Below are 13225 nucleotides of genomic sequence, written 5' to 3' on the forward strand. Positions count from 1 at the left end.
GAACTCAGGGCCTGGGCGCTGTCTCTGAGCTCTTTTGCTCAAGGCTAGTGCTCTACCACTTTGAGTCATAGCACCACTTCTGGCTTTCTGGTGGTTAACTGGAGATGAGTCTCACAGACTTTCCTGCCCAGGCTGTCTTTGAACTGAGATTCTCAGATCTCAGGCTCCTGAGTAGCTAGGATTATAGGCGTGAGCCACCGGTGCCCAACTCCTCCCCCCCCATTACCCTCTCCCTTCTTTGGCAGTACTAGGACTTTTGAACTCAGAGCCTCATGCTTGCTAGGCAGGTGCTCTACTACTTGAGCCACACTTCCAGCCCTTTTTCCAGTACTTACTTTTCAGGAAGAGTCTCACATTTTTGTCCAGCATTAGCCTCGGACCAAACCACTTCTGCCTATGCCTCCTATGCAGCTGATGTCTGGTACACACCACTGTGCCCGGCATTTTTGTTGTTCAGATACATTTTCTGCCCAGTCTGGTCTTGAACTATGATCCTCCCTCCCTAATAGCTGCGGTTATAGGAGTAAGCCATCTTGCCCTGGATGAATGCCACAACTAAACACAATGGTGCCAAGGATGGATGGATGAATGGATGGATGGATGGATGAATGGATGGATGGATGGATGGATGGAAGAAAAATGCATGAGTATGCTTTTGGACTGTGGACCCCCGTCCAGCTTTCCCTGGCAGGGGAGGCTAAGGGATGTGGATTTAGGCTTGGCGCTCCCCTCTGACAGGAGCCACTAGCTGGCAGCTCTGATGGAGGGGATGGCTCTGGAAGCCTGGCCTCCGCCTCTAAATGAGGAACCCTGTATGATCACGGTCAAAGGGGAAAGGGGAGAGTTGTTGAAGGCCTAAGGCCCACCTGCCTGGGTATGTGGCCGGGAGGGGAGGGGGTCACAAGGAGGAGGAGGGAGCTCAGGTTCTGTGGCTAACTGCCAGCCTGCCCCTCCCCCTCTCCACACACCAGGGCCTGCCAGTGGTTCCCGCAGGGACTCAGCCACCAGGTGCCACAAGAGGCTCCCTGTCTCTTTGTCAGAGGCCATCTTCTGAGCTTGTTACAGGCTGGGCCTCTGCCTTTCTGACTCTCACTCTCTCTGCCCAGCTGTGTGTGTGTGTGCGTGTGTGTGTGTGTGTGTGTGTGTGTGTGTGTGTGTGTGTCCCTGTCCCAAGGGAGAAAGTGGGGGTGGGGGAGGACACTTACTCCTGAGCTTCTCCCTGGGATCCTTTCTCCCTCCCTGTAGGGTCCCCCCCCCCCCCCCAAGAACTAAAGTCTAGTTGCAAGTCCTCCACCCCTCCAGGTTTGTCTGAGCCTTTCAAGAGGGTTGCCTGTCTGGACCTTCTCTGCATGGGGTTTGGTCTCCCCGACCTTGCTCTGGGACCGGGGAACTGAAGTAGCAGACCTGTGGGAATAGTAGTGTGGAGTCTCTGGGGAGCCCCGCTGAGCCCCTGTGACACCGACCTTCGGCCACTCCTCGCCATGGACAGGCGTGACTGTGTCCCTTGCCACATGGACACCCTGAGGCAGTCCCCCTCCCCCTGTTCCTCCCGGCCCTCCAGCCCCAGGACCCCACCCTTCGAGATGTTTGGTCCTGTGGGCATCGAGGCCGTGCTAGACCAGCTGAAGATCAAGGCCATGAAGACTGGGTTTGAGTTCAACATCATGGTGGTGGGTAAGTGAGAGCAGGAAGGGTACGGGAGGGGGAGCCGATGGACAAGACGCCGTGGCCTGGCCTCTCCCACACGGTCTCCCCAGGTGCCGAGGGTCTCATAGGTGTATTCAAGCTGAAAATGTGGCCCAGCACCAGTGGCTCATGCCTATCATCCCAACTACTAGGAGACTGAGATCTGAGGATCAAAGTGCAAAGTCAGTCCACCGGGGACAGTAAAGCCCCTGCCTGAGACTCTTAATGGATGACCATAAAGCTGGAAGTGGCACTGCGGCTCCAGTGGTAGAGTAAGCCTTCAGAAAAAAGCTCAGGGACAGCGCCCAGGACCCGCGGCATCCCCCCCCCCAAAAAAAAAGAAATAGAAAATGGGGACCTATTGAATCATTAGACAGAAAATAGTCTGTAAAGCAGTTATCTCAGCCAAGAGGCCAGGCGGGAGGGGACAGGGGTGACTCCCAGCCTCCGTTACTGGTGCTGCAGCTGTGTTGAACTTGTAACATTCATTTGAGACCAGGCTGCCCTTGAACCCTTTTTTTTTTTTTTTTTTTGGTCCGGTTGTGGGGCCTGAACTCTAGGCCTGGGCGCTGTCCCTCAGCTCTTCAGCTCAAGGCTAGCGCTCTACCACTTGAGCCATAGCGCCACTTCCGGCTTTTTTCTTTTTGCTTATGTGGTGCTGGGGAATCGAACTCAGGGCCTCAGGCATGCAAGGCAAGCGCTCTTACCACTGAGCTACCTTCCCAGCCCTGCCCTTGAACTCTTTATTCTACTATCCCAGCTTGAATGCTGGGATTAGCGGAATGCACCACCATGTGGGTCTATAGTTTCCTCTTGAGATGATGAAAATAATCTGAAACCAGGTACAGGTCCTTCTTACCCAACATTACGTGCGTACTTAATGCTGCTTTGTTGTGCTCTTTAACATGGCGAATCTTAAATTAGACATCTTTAATTTTATATGTTTTTAATTATTTGTTTGAGCACTGGTCCTGGGTCTTGAGCTCAGGACCTGTCCTAAAACTTCTTTTTACTGAAGGGTAGCACTCCACCACTTCAGCCACAGCTCTATTTCTGGCTTTTTGGTTAATTTATTGGAGATAGGAGTCTCTCTTACTATCTTCAACTTGCGATCCTCAGGTCTCAGCCTCTTAAGTAGCTAGGATTACAGGCACCTAGCTGTTAGGTAATTTTTAAGTCCATAAAGAAAAGGAAGGGGAAACATGGGGTGGAACTTCTTTTTTGTCTATGTGATACTTGGGATTGAATGTAGGACTCACACTGGCTAGGCAGGCGCTCTACCACTTGAGCCAGGCCTCCAGCCTTTTGGGTTTTGCTATTTCTTTGAATAAGGTCTGAGGCAAGCCTTGGACTGTGATCTTCCTAACTTGGTCTCCCAAGTAGCTGGGATTATGTCTTCATGATTCTTAGACACGAGTTTGAGAGGGCTTGCCTTAACCACACACATGCCCGCTGGTCACTCCAGGGCAGAGCGGGTTGGGCAAATCCACCATGGTGAACACACTGTTCAAGTCCAAGGTATGGAAATCGGCTATGCCAAGCCTGGAAGTGCCCACACCACAGACACTGGAGCTGCACTCTGTGAGCCATGGTGAGTGAGCCCTGCCCTGCCTCCCACTGTCCCACCCCACCCCTGCCCTGCCCCAGCCCTACTCTCCCCTTCCTCTCCTTCCATAGTTATCGAGGAGAAGGGCTTGAAACTGAAGCTGACCGTGACCGACACGCCCGGCTTTGGAGACCAGATCAACAATGACAAATGGTGGGCGAGGGTTGGGGGCTGACCCATGCTGCCCCTCTCCTGCCTCTGCCCCTCTAACCTCTGGGAGACACCAGCCTTGGAGCAGCCTCAGTTTCCCTGTCTATACAATGGATGGGAATCTCCCCTGTCTGTGGATCACAGAAGGTGGTAACTCACTGGCTGGCTGTGGCTCATGTCTGTAATCCCAGCTACTCAGGAGCCTGAGATCTAAGGGTCATGATTCAAAGCCAACCTTGTCAGGAAGATCCTTGAAATTCTTATCTCCAATTAAGCAGCAAAAAGCTGGACATGGAGTTGTGGTTCAAGTGGTAGAGTGCTAGCCTTGAATAGAAAAGCCAAGGGACAGGCTGGGAAGGTGGCTCAGTGGTAGAGCGCTTGCCTAGCATGCATGAGGCCCTGGGTTCGATTCCTCAGTACCACATACACAGAGAGAAACGGAAGTGGTGTTGTGGCTCAAGTGGTAGAATGCTAGACTTGAGCAAAAGCAGCTCAGGGACAGCACCCAGACCCAGGCCTGAGTTCAAGCCCCACGACTGGCAAGAAAAAAAAAATAGCCAGAGAGAGAGAGACAGACCGACAGAGACAGAAAGACACAGAGGGACAGAGATACTACATACATACACACATACGTGATAGATAACAAATGAACGATGTGTTCTGCGCCCTGTGGACAGTAGCTGGGAGGGCACAGAGCTAGGAGACTGTGACTCCTCAGAGCAGGCTTGGTGGCTCCGCCCTTGCCAAATGGGCACGGTCCCATTCTACAGGCAGGGAAGCCAAGGCCTAGAGCAAGGCGGCAGAGGTGTGTGTGTGTGTGTGTGTGTGTGTGTGTGTGTGTGATGTGAGGGTGGGGAAGGGCCAGGAAGGTGGCTGGTCCTGAGGGGAGGTCCCTCGCCCCAGCTGGGACCCGGTCCTGGGCTACATCAACCAGCAGTACGAGCGGTACCTGCAGGAGGAACTCCTCATCACCCGCCAGCGTCACATCCCCGACACCCGCGTCCACTGCTGCGTGTACTTCGTGCCACCCACTGGCCACTGGTGAGGTGGCCGGACCAGCCCGGGTGGGGGCGCCTGCATGGGGCAGAGACAAGGAGGAGGGGCCCCGGGGGCAGGCTTGGGGCTGGCTCCCCTCCTCATTCAGACACCGCCGCGCTGCCGCCACCACCGGCACTGTCCTGCCTGGACAGCCTGCGACCCTTGGATATTGAGTTCCTGCGGCGGCTGTGCCGGACTGTGAACGTGGTGCCTGTGATCGCCCGGGCGGACAGCCTGACCATTGAGGAGCGAGAGGCCTTCAGGAGCAGGGTGATCTGGGCGCTGGAAGTGGGGCTGGAGTCAATGTTGGCAGAGGGGCAGGGTGGACAGTGCAGGCTGAGGTCACCTGTGCGTCTGGTCCCCAGATCCAGCAAAACCTGAAAACTCACTGCATTGAGGTGTACCCGCAGAAGTGTTTTGATGAAGACATTAATGACAGCATCCTTAATGGCAAGATAAGAGTAAGAAGCTGGGGTTGGGGGTGGGGGAGTGGAGGCCGGGGAGAGGCCGGGAAGGAGGAAGGGGCGGAGAGAGAAAGGGAAGAGGAAGGAAAAGAAAGTTTTACATCATTTTCTTAGAACAACCTGAATTCCTAGCCACGGTCCCCAGACCTCAACGCTGCGGTTTTACTTGGATTAGAGAAAAGGGCATCACTGATGGCCCAGCCCTGTAGTCCTAGCTACTCAGGAGGCTGAGGTCTGAGGATCACTGTTCAAAGCCAGCCATAAGACTCTTATCTCCAACTTAACCAGCCAAAAGCCAGAAGCAGAGCTATGGTTCACGTGATAGAGTGCAGGCTTTGAGCAGGAAAAAGCTTCCAGGCCTTGAGTTCAAACTCCAGGACCAGCGCAAAAGGAAAAAAAAGGGCAGTGTTTTCTTCACAGATGGGAACCTGCAGCCTCTTGCTTTTGAGTGCGCAAACCAAACATCTGCCCTATTTAGGACCCAGTTTCTCTCCTCCCCATACTCCTCTCCCACCCTCTACCCCACCCCACTGGAGCAATGGACACAATTTCTTGGGAAAGATCAACATTCAAGAACTTGCCCTTCCACTATTTCTACTTTCTGCCCGGAAGCAGGTGGGTCTCAGGGGAGCCTGGCCCCAGCCTGGGCAGAACTCAGGAGACTCCAAGAATGGACACTGATAAATGTCTCAGAAAACCACCTAGACACAAGACAAGCACTCATTAAGGGCTCATTAGGGGTTGGCAGCAGTACTTAACTGCTAACATCATCATTCCATTTCCACCAAAAATTAACTCTTGGAAATCACAACAAACCCTTACAACAGAACTTTGGAATATATAGATTTGGATTTCTGCTTCTGGCTCAAAGTCAAAATATGATTATAGGGCTGAGGCAATTTTTTTTTAAACAAAAGAAGATGGTAAATATTTTCGACTCTGTGGGCCAGACAGTGTCTGGTGCAGTTACTCTGCTCTGCTATTGTGGTTGGAAGTCAGATACAGAGGAGAGAAAATAAGGTTATGGGAACCCTGGGCTTCATCCCCAACATCATAACAAACTTTCTTTTTTTCCTTTTTTCCTGTGCTGGTCCTGGAGCTTGAACTCAGGGCCTAGTTGCTGTTCTTGAACTGTTTTTCGCTTAAGGCTGGTGCTTTACTACTTGAGCCACAGCTCCACTTCTGGTCTTTTGGTAGTTAATTGAAGATAAGCATCTCATGGACTTTCCTGCTTAGACTGGCCTCAAACTGCAATCCTCAGATCCCAGTCTCTTGAGTAGATAGGATTACAGGTGTGAACCACTGTCACCTAGCAAACAAACAAACTTAATGAGGTCAGGAATGTAGCTCACTAGCAGGGTACCTGCTGAGCATACAAGAGACTGTGGGTCTATGTCTAGTACCCAAAAAACAAGGAAAACAAGTGATGTATCTGATTTGAATATGAGCCGTAAGTTACAATTTACACTTTACAAAATTACCTATTTTAAAACTCATGATAATTATTGTCTGTTTCAGACGTAGGAGGTTTTGGTGTTCACAAGATACGTATATATATATATATATATATATATATATATATATATATATATATACACATACACAAACACACACATATATATGTACCTTACACATATGTAACATATATAAGTGTTTGTGTTTGATTTCTTTTTAGGCAGTACTGGATTTTGAACTCAGGACTGCTGTTAACACTTTTCTTGAAGCTGGGTTGACATACGTATATCACTATGCCTAGTTTTTACTGGATGTGACTGGGTCTCATTAACTTTTTACCTGGGCTGGCATGGAGCTTTAATCCTTTTTATCTCTGCCTCCTAAGTAGCTAGAATTACAGGGATAAGCCACCATGCCCCACTATAAATATGTATTTCACGTACACATTTGTACTTTTTTTTGTTCTATGTGTCCTGAACTTTGTGCATTAAATACTCTATACTCCCAGGCCGAGATTATATCACTGAAGCCAGGTACCAGTGGCTCATGCATACAATCCTACCTACTCAGGAGACTGAGATCTGAGGATCATGGTTGGAAATTATCCTGGGCAGTAAAGTCCATGAGGCTCTTATTTTCCAATTAACCACCAAAAAAAACCTCCACCAAAAGTGGTAGAGTGCCAGCCTTGAGCTTAAAAGCTAAGGGACAATACCCAGGCCCTAAGTTCAAGTCCCAGTACTGGCACACACAACAAAAAAGATTATATCATTAATGTGATTAGTGTATCATTTATGTGATTATTAACAAGATACAGTTCCCAGGGCTGAAGCTGCTAACCCACTTCACAGATGTTCACCAAGCTGTATGCTGGTACTGCTAGTTTCCCTGTTTTACAGGAGAGAAGGGTAGGGGGGATCTGGTGTCTTTGCACTCTAGAACTTTGTCATCTGCCACCCCCTGCTCCCTCTTCATGGGGTCCCAAGCTTGCTTTCTTCCTCCCTAGGAGCAGATCCCCTTTGCTGTAGTAGGGGCTGACCAAGAGCACCTGGTGAATGGGAGGTGCGTCCTGGGCCGGAAGACCAAGTGGGGCATCATCGAAGGTCAGTGTGGGGACCATGGGAGGGGGCAGGGGGGGAAATCTGTGGCATCCTCAGGCCCTCAAGTGGCCCTGGACCATTAGGTCCACAGAAAGGGCATCCTTCCAGCAAATTCGCTGATTAAGCTCCAGTTTCCCTATTGTAAGCTGTGTGTGACGATGACTCTAAAGTCACAACTTCACAGAGTGGGCCAGAAGGAGCAGAGCTACCGTCTCACACAATCCCCTCCACCCCACACATGGAAAGGTGCTTGCTGGCCTGCTAACACTGATTGTGGCCCTCCTGTGTGCCTGGTCTTACAATGTCCACCTACTGAGTGGACACAATAAAAGCAGAATTAATAAGGTCTCTGTCCTCAAAGAGCTAGAGAGACAATAACAAGAGGGAGAAAAATAATGAAGGAAATTGGGGTGAGGGATACTAGCTTAGGGAACACAAGGCCTTACTGACATAAGGCTAGAAAGTGAGGGAGAAGGAATTGTCAGGGCCTTCTTGGCTTCCGTTTTATTATTCTGATTAGAAATGCACATGTGGGCTTGGAATGTAGCTTCGTGGTAGAGTGCTTGCCTAGTATGCATGAAGCCCTGGGTTTGATGATTCCTCAGTACCACATACACAATAAAAGCCGGAAGGTCAGGGACAGTGCAAGCCCCAACACTGGCAAAAAAGAAAGGAAAGAAAGAAAGAAAGAAAGAAAGGAAGGAAGGAAGGAAGGAAGGAAGGAAGGAAGGAAGAGAAATGCATGTGTAAGCTGGGAGCTAATGGTTTATACCTGTAATCCAAGTTACTCAAGAGGCTGAGACATGAGGATTGAGGTGCAAAGCCAAGCTGGGCAGGAAAGTCTGCAAAACTTTTATCTCCAACTAACCTGAAAAAAAAAAATCCAGAAGTGGAGGTGTGTCTCAGGTGGTAGAGTGTCAGCCTTCAGCGAAAAAGCCACGGGAGAGCACAAGGTCCTGAGAACAAGCCCCAGTACTGGTATACACACACGCACAGGTGCATGTATGCATGCTCGCGTGCACACACACAAACCCAAGTATAATAACTGTCATAATATATGTAGAACGACCTAAAGATGGCAGGCCCTAATTCAACACCATTTGTGGAAGTCATTTTACTAGGCCCTCAGGTATGAATGAATGAATGAATGAATGAACCAAGGAATGACAGACCATAGGACAGTGAGAGAGATGGTGCTGAAGCATACGGCAGTGGCTACTCAGTGCGTCCTGAAGACACAGCAGCTTGCAAAGCCATGCTGGGCCCATGTCTTTCAGTGGAGAACATAGCACATTGCGAGTTTCTTCTCCTGAGAGACCTGCTCATCCGGTGAGACACTGTGGTGTGTGTGTGTGGTGGTGGTGGAGGAGGAGGGGATGGAATCCCTTGGGAGTCACCATGGCCTGGGGCTGACCTGCCTCCCTTGGGCCAGGTCTCACCTCCAGGACCTGAAGGACATCACCCACAACGTCCACTACGAGAACTATCGCGTCATCAGACTCAACGAGAGCCACCAGCTGCCCCGGGGGCCAGGCTGGGTGAACTTGGCCCCTGCCTCCCCAGTACAGCTGACCAGCCCGGGGTGCCTGAAGGTCCGCAGGCGGGCCCAGAAGGATTCCAAAGATGATGAGTGCTGAGCCCTGGGGGTGGCGGGGAGCCTACTGGCCTCCCCAAGTGTCATCAGCCGGACCCCAACGCACACCTGTGTACCAGAGCATCTATTAAAGGTGGCCGTGGCTTTGAATATAAAGCTGTGCTTTGGTAAAAGGCACGACTTCGTGTGTCTTGAGTGTGTGTGTGTGCACACGCACGACAATCCAGGGACTTGAACTCAGTGCCCTGAGCTTTTTCGCTCAAGGATGGCGCTCTGCCACTTAAACCACAGCTCCACCCCTGGCTTGTTTTTAATGGTTAATTGGAGATAAGAGTCTCACGAAAAGAAAAAGACTCACACTTTCCTGCTCAGGCTGGCCCTGAACCACGACCTTTAGATCTCAGTCTCCTGAGTACCTCGTTCCCGACGTGTGCCATCGGCGCACTTAGGCGACTGCGGAATCACAGCCCTCGGGGGTCGCCCAGGTGGACACCGAGGCTCCGAGGTCGGCAGGACCGCCACAAGCATCTTCAGGACGCGGGCGCCGACTGGGCCAGGTAGCGGCGCGGGGGAACTCTGGGAAATGTAGTCCCGCCGCTCCAAATACAGCGCCCTCGACTTCCGCTTCTGGCGCGCCCCGTCCTCGCGTGAGCCTCGCGAGAGGATGAATCCGGGCTAAGGGGCGGGGCGGTAAGTGGGGACCGCGGGACGCGAGCGAGGGGTTTCCGCCGTCCAAGACCGCGCCCCGGAAGTCGTCATTGGCTGTGCGCCTACTGTGTGCGCCGTTTTAGGCAGGAGTGGGTTTTCTGACCGCTGCGTTCCTCAGGTGGCGTAAACTCAGGGGATTGTTTTGACAGAGGAAGAGGAGCCAGAGCCAGGGCTTAGCGTGTCTGCTTTAGTGCGAGGGGCTAGAAGCGGACATTTTTGGGTCAGTCGTGGGGCTGAACTCTGGGCCTGGGCGCTGTCCCTCAGCTCTCCAGCTCAAGGCTAGCGCTCTACCACTTGAGCCACAGCACCACTTCCGGCTTTTTCTGCTTATGTGGTGCCGAGGAATCGAACCCAGGGCCTCAGGCATGCAAGGCAAGCGCTCTACCACTGAGCCACCTTCCCAGACCCCCAAACTTGCTTTTAGATAGAAGGTTCCAGTAGTTTCAGAACCTCCTATGTGACTTTCCCTGTGTTCAGAACTTGAAACTCCCCCAGCTCCAGGGGTTCCTTTCCTGAGAGGTAACAGTACTTCTAACATTGCTAAATTAGGAACATACGTGTATTGCCGGGTGCTCAAAAGTGGATGGGCGTTAGTATTAAGGAAGAAAGAAGCAGCCAGGAGGCCGGGGTGTAGTTCAGTGGAGCTCTTGCTAAGCAGGCACAAGGCTGTGGGTTCAATCCTCAGCAAGTAAAAACTGAGGAATCAAGCACAACAAAGGATACTTGGAGCTGTCAGCACCAGAGGTGTGGGGAAGAAGGGAAGGTAGGAATTGACCTGGGGACTTTTGTCTCCTGGGTAGAGGTGGGCAAAGGCATTTGCATGTCATGTTCACCTTTGTTTGTTTGGCTTAGTTATTTTGAGAGTGTTATGTTGTGGTCTTCAACCCCCAAGCCTAGGAAGTCCTCCTGGCTCAGCCTTAGGAGTAGCTAAGGCCATACTGATCTTATTTTGCATTTTTGTGGGGGGGTCAGTTGTGGGCCTGGCCACTATCCCTGAGCTCTTCAGCCCAAGGCTAGCACTCTACCACTTGAGCCAAAGCGCCACTTCCAGCCTTTGCTTATGTGGTGCTGAGGAATTGAACCCAGTTCCTCATGCATGCAAGGCAAGCACCCTACCACTGAGCCACATTCCCAGCCTCTTTATTTTGCACTTTTTTTTTGGTCCGGTCGTGGGACCTGAACTCTGGGCCTGGGGCGCTGTCCCTCAGCTCTTCAGCTCAAGGCTAGCGCTCTACCACTTGAGCCACAGCGCCACTTCCGGGTTTTTTCTTTTTGTTTATGTGGTGCTGAGGAATCGAACCCAGGGCCTCAGGCATACAAGGCAAGCGCTTTACCACTGAGCCACCTTCCCAGACCTTATTTTGCACTTTTGAACAACTTTTGCTCCTAAGAAGAGACCCTCAAAGGGCACCTAATAAGACAAGTCTTTGTGCTTGCTTGCAAAGAATAGGAAAAGCCCATTTCCTTTGAGGCTGTTAGGGAATGTTCATCTCTCTGTCTCTGTCTCTGTCTCTGTCTGCCTCTCTCTCTTTCTCTTTCTCTCTCTCTCTCTCTCTCTCTCTCTCTCACACACACACACACACACACACACACTTCTTTTTCTCTTTGTGACCTCTTGCCCCTTAAGCCTTTGAAGAAGGAACTAAAGACAAAGATGGCTTACCTTCTGGAGGTAGAGACCAGATAAAAGTAATAATCCTTTTGTCCAATATTCCCTGTCTAAAGAAGCAATAGCAGTCTGGGGCTAGTGGCTCTTGCCTATAATCCTAGCTAATCAGGAGGCTGAAATCAAGATTGCGGCTCAAAGCCAGCCTTGGCAGGAAAGTAAGACTGAATGTGATGGACCAGCTCGGCCAGAGCACTGGGACCGATGGGACAGGGATCTCGGGATAGGTAGGCAAGGAGTCGGAGAAGTGACATACAGACATAGACTCAAAAGAGTTGCATCTGAGTGTATCTTTATTGAGAATTAACATTTTTATACAGTGTGTGATTGTGACATAGATTCTTTGTTTAGTTAAGCACATAATCAATTTTATGAAAAGTAAAGCATTAATGGATTACATGAAAATTGATGACTATCCCACCAACTGTTTGAGCTAAGTGGTGTGAAACAAGTCTAGTATATTGTTTAATACAATGCATCATCTATTTAGCCTTTTTATGTTTAATAATTAACAAACCTAAGACAGGGCTGTACTTATATTATACTTTTTATTTTTTCCATATTTTCAAGTCCCTTTGAAACCATCCTAAAAACCACTTCCAGGTTGAGTCAGGCATTCTCTGTTTCCTATGATTTTAATCCCAGTATTTGTTCACAAAAATTTCTAATTGTGGGGCTGGGAAGTTGGCTCAGTGGTAGATCGCTTGCCTTGCATGCCTGAGGCCCTGGGTTCGATTCCTCAGCACCACATAAGCAAAAAGAAAAAAGCTGGAAGTGGTGCTGTGGCTCAAGTGGTGGAGCGCTAGCCTTGAGCTGAAGAGCTGAGGGACAGCGCCCAGGCCACGACCGGACCCAAAAAAAAAATTTCTAATCGTTATTTTAAACTATCTTATTGTTGTTTTGATAATAAACATCATAATGGTCTAGATCTACCTAATCTTTGCATAAAATCTAATGAGTACCAAGATACTCTTTTTCCTTTTACATTAATCCATCTATTTTTATCTTTATAAACTCCTGTATAAGGCAATGGTTCATCAGTCAGCTCAGGAAATCTGATGTCACTAACTTTATATTTTGTGGGAAACCACCATCTATTCCCTATAACATAAGCTAGACCAAACTTAGTCATAACTGTTGGGGGAATCTTTCTTTTCCTTTTATTATCAGGGGTCCCTTTTTCTATAACTCTCTGTGCTTCTGGGATAACTCCTTCTGGTTTAGTTTAATTCATTAATTCTGCCTGTTGTAACATATCTGAAAATTTTAAATTTCTATATTTACTATGAGTAAGCCAAAAACTGCCTGTGAAGTTGCAGGAGCTTCTGGAGGCAGCGTCACATCAGATGATAGATTGATTGGGGCATTGTCCACATCTAATCTTTGGTCCTAGTCTTTATTATTCAGAGAAGCCATCTCTATTGGACTGGAAAGAAACAACATGCTCTGTTCGCGGATCAATAGAAAAATAGCCAAAACAAGAATAAAGGCAACGAATGTACAGCCAAGAATAATATAATAATAAAGGTAGAGGCAATAAAGGTGCAGCCAAGTGTATAGGAAGCCTTGAACCAACACCCCCTTTCTGCAGGCATGCTTCCTTGAAGCTTATGCTTTGCCTGACGCCATCTCTCACGCAGACTCCGCAGGAGGGGACGTGGCATTTCTTCCCTTTTTATTTTTTAATTGAAGCTTATGAATGTCTCGGTGCACAGAAGAGACAGATCTAAAGATCAGTCGGAAAATGACTGGAAATAT

The 13225-nt window shown here is 49.7% G+C and overlaps 1 protein-coding gene across 2 annotated transcripts; it reads left to right on the top strand.

Annotated features, from left to right (window-relative positions):
* The first annotated feature begins 1486 nt into the window (after positions 1–1486).
* Positions 1487–9212, top strand: Septin12 (septin 12). Of its 2 annotated transcripts, XM_042698109.1 has the most exons (9): positions 1487–1674; positions 3152–3277; positions 3364–3445; positions 4346–4483; positions 4633–4750; positions 4846–4941; positions 7406–7502; positions 8777–8828; positions 8932–9212. In XM_042698109.1, the coding sequence occupies exons 1-9, from the start codon at positions 1512–1514 to the stop codon at positions 9134–9136; spliced, it is 1077 nt and encodes a 358-aa protein (XP_042554043.1). In that variant the 5' UTR covers positions 1487–1511; the 3' UTR covers positions 9137–9212. The 2 variants fall into 2 exon arrangements, with proteins under 2 accessions (XP_042554043.1, XP_042554044.1); XM_042698110.1 differs by lacking the exon at positions 4346–4483 and having other exon boundaries at positions 1512–1674.
* The last annotated feature ends 4013 nt before the right edge of the window (positions 9213–13225 follow it).

This window comes from Dipodomys spectabilis, unplaced genomic scaffold, assembly GCF_019054845.1.
Source record: "Dipodomys spectabilis isolate Male_0828 unplaced genomic scaffold, ASM1905484v1 ptg000231l, whole genome shotgun sequence".
Classification (NCBI taxonomy): Eukaryota; Metazoa; Chordata; class Mammalia; order Rodentia; family Heteromyidae; genus Dipodomys; species Dipodomys spectabilis.

Excerpts from the sequence above, each read along its gene's own strand:
- Septin12 (XM_042698109.1), top strand. The coding sequence starts at position 1,512 with ATGGACACCCTGAGGCAGTCCCCCTCCCCCTGTTCCTCCCGGCCCTCC. Across the intron at positions 4,942-7,405 it reads TCCTTAATGGCAAGATAAGA|GAGCAGATCCCCTTTGCTGT; the intron begins GTAAGAAGCTGG and ends CTTCCTCCCTAG. Across the intron at positions 8,829-8,931 it reads CTGAGAGACCTGCTCATCCG|GTCTCACCTCCAGGACCTGA; the intron begins GTGAGACACTGT and ends CCCTTGGGCCAG.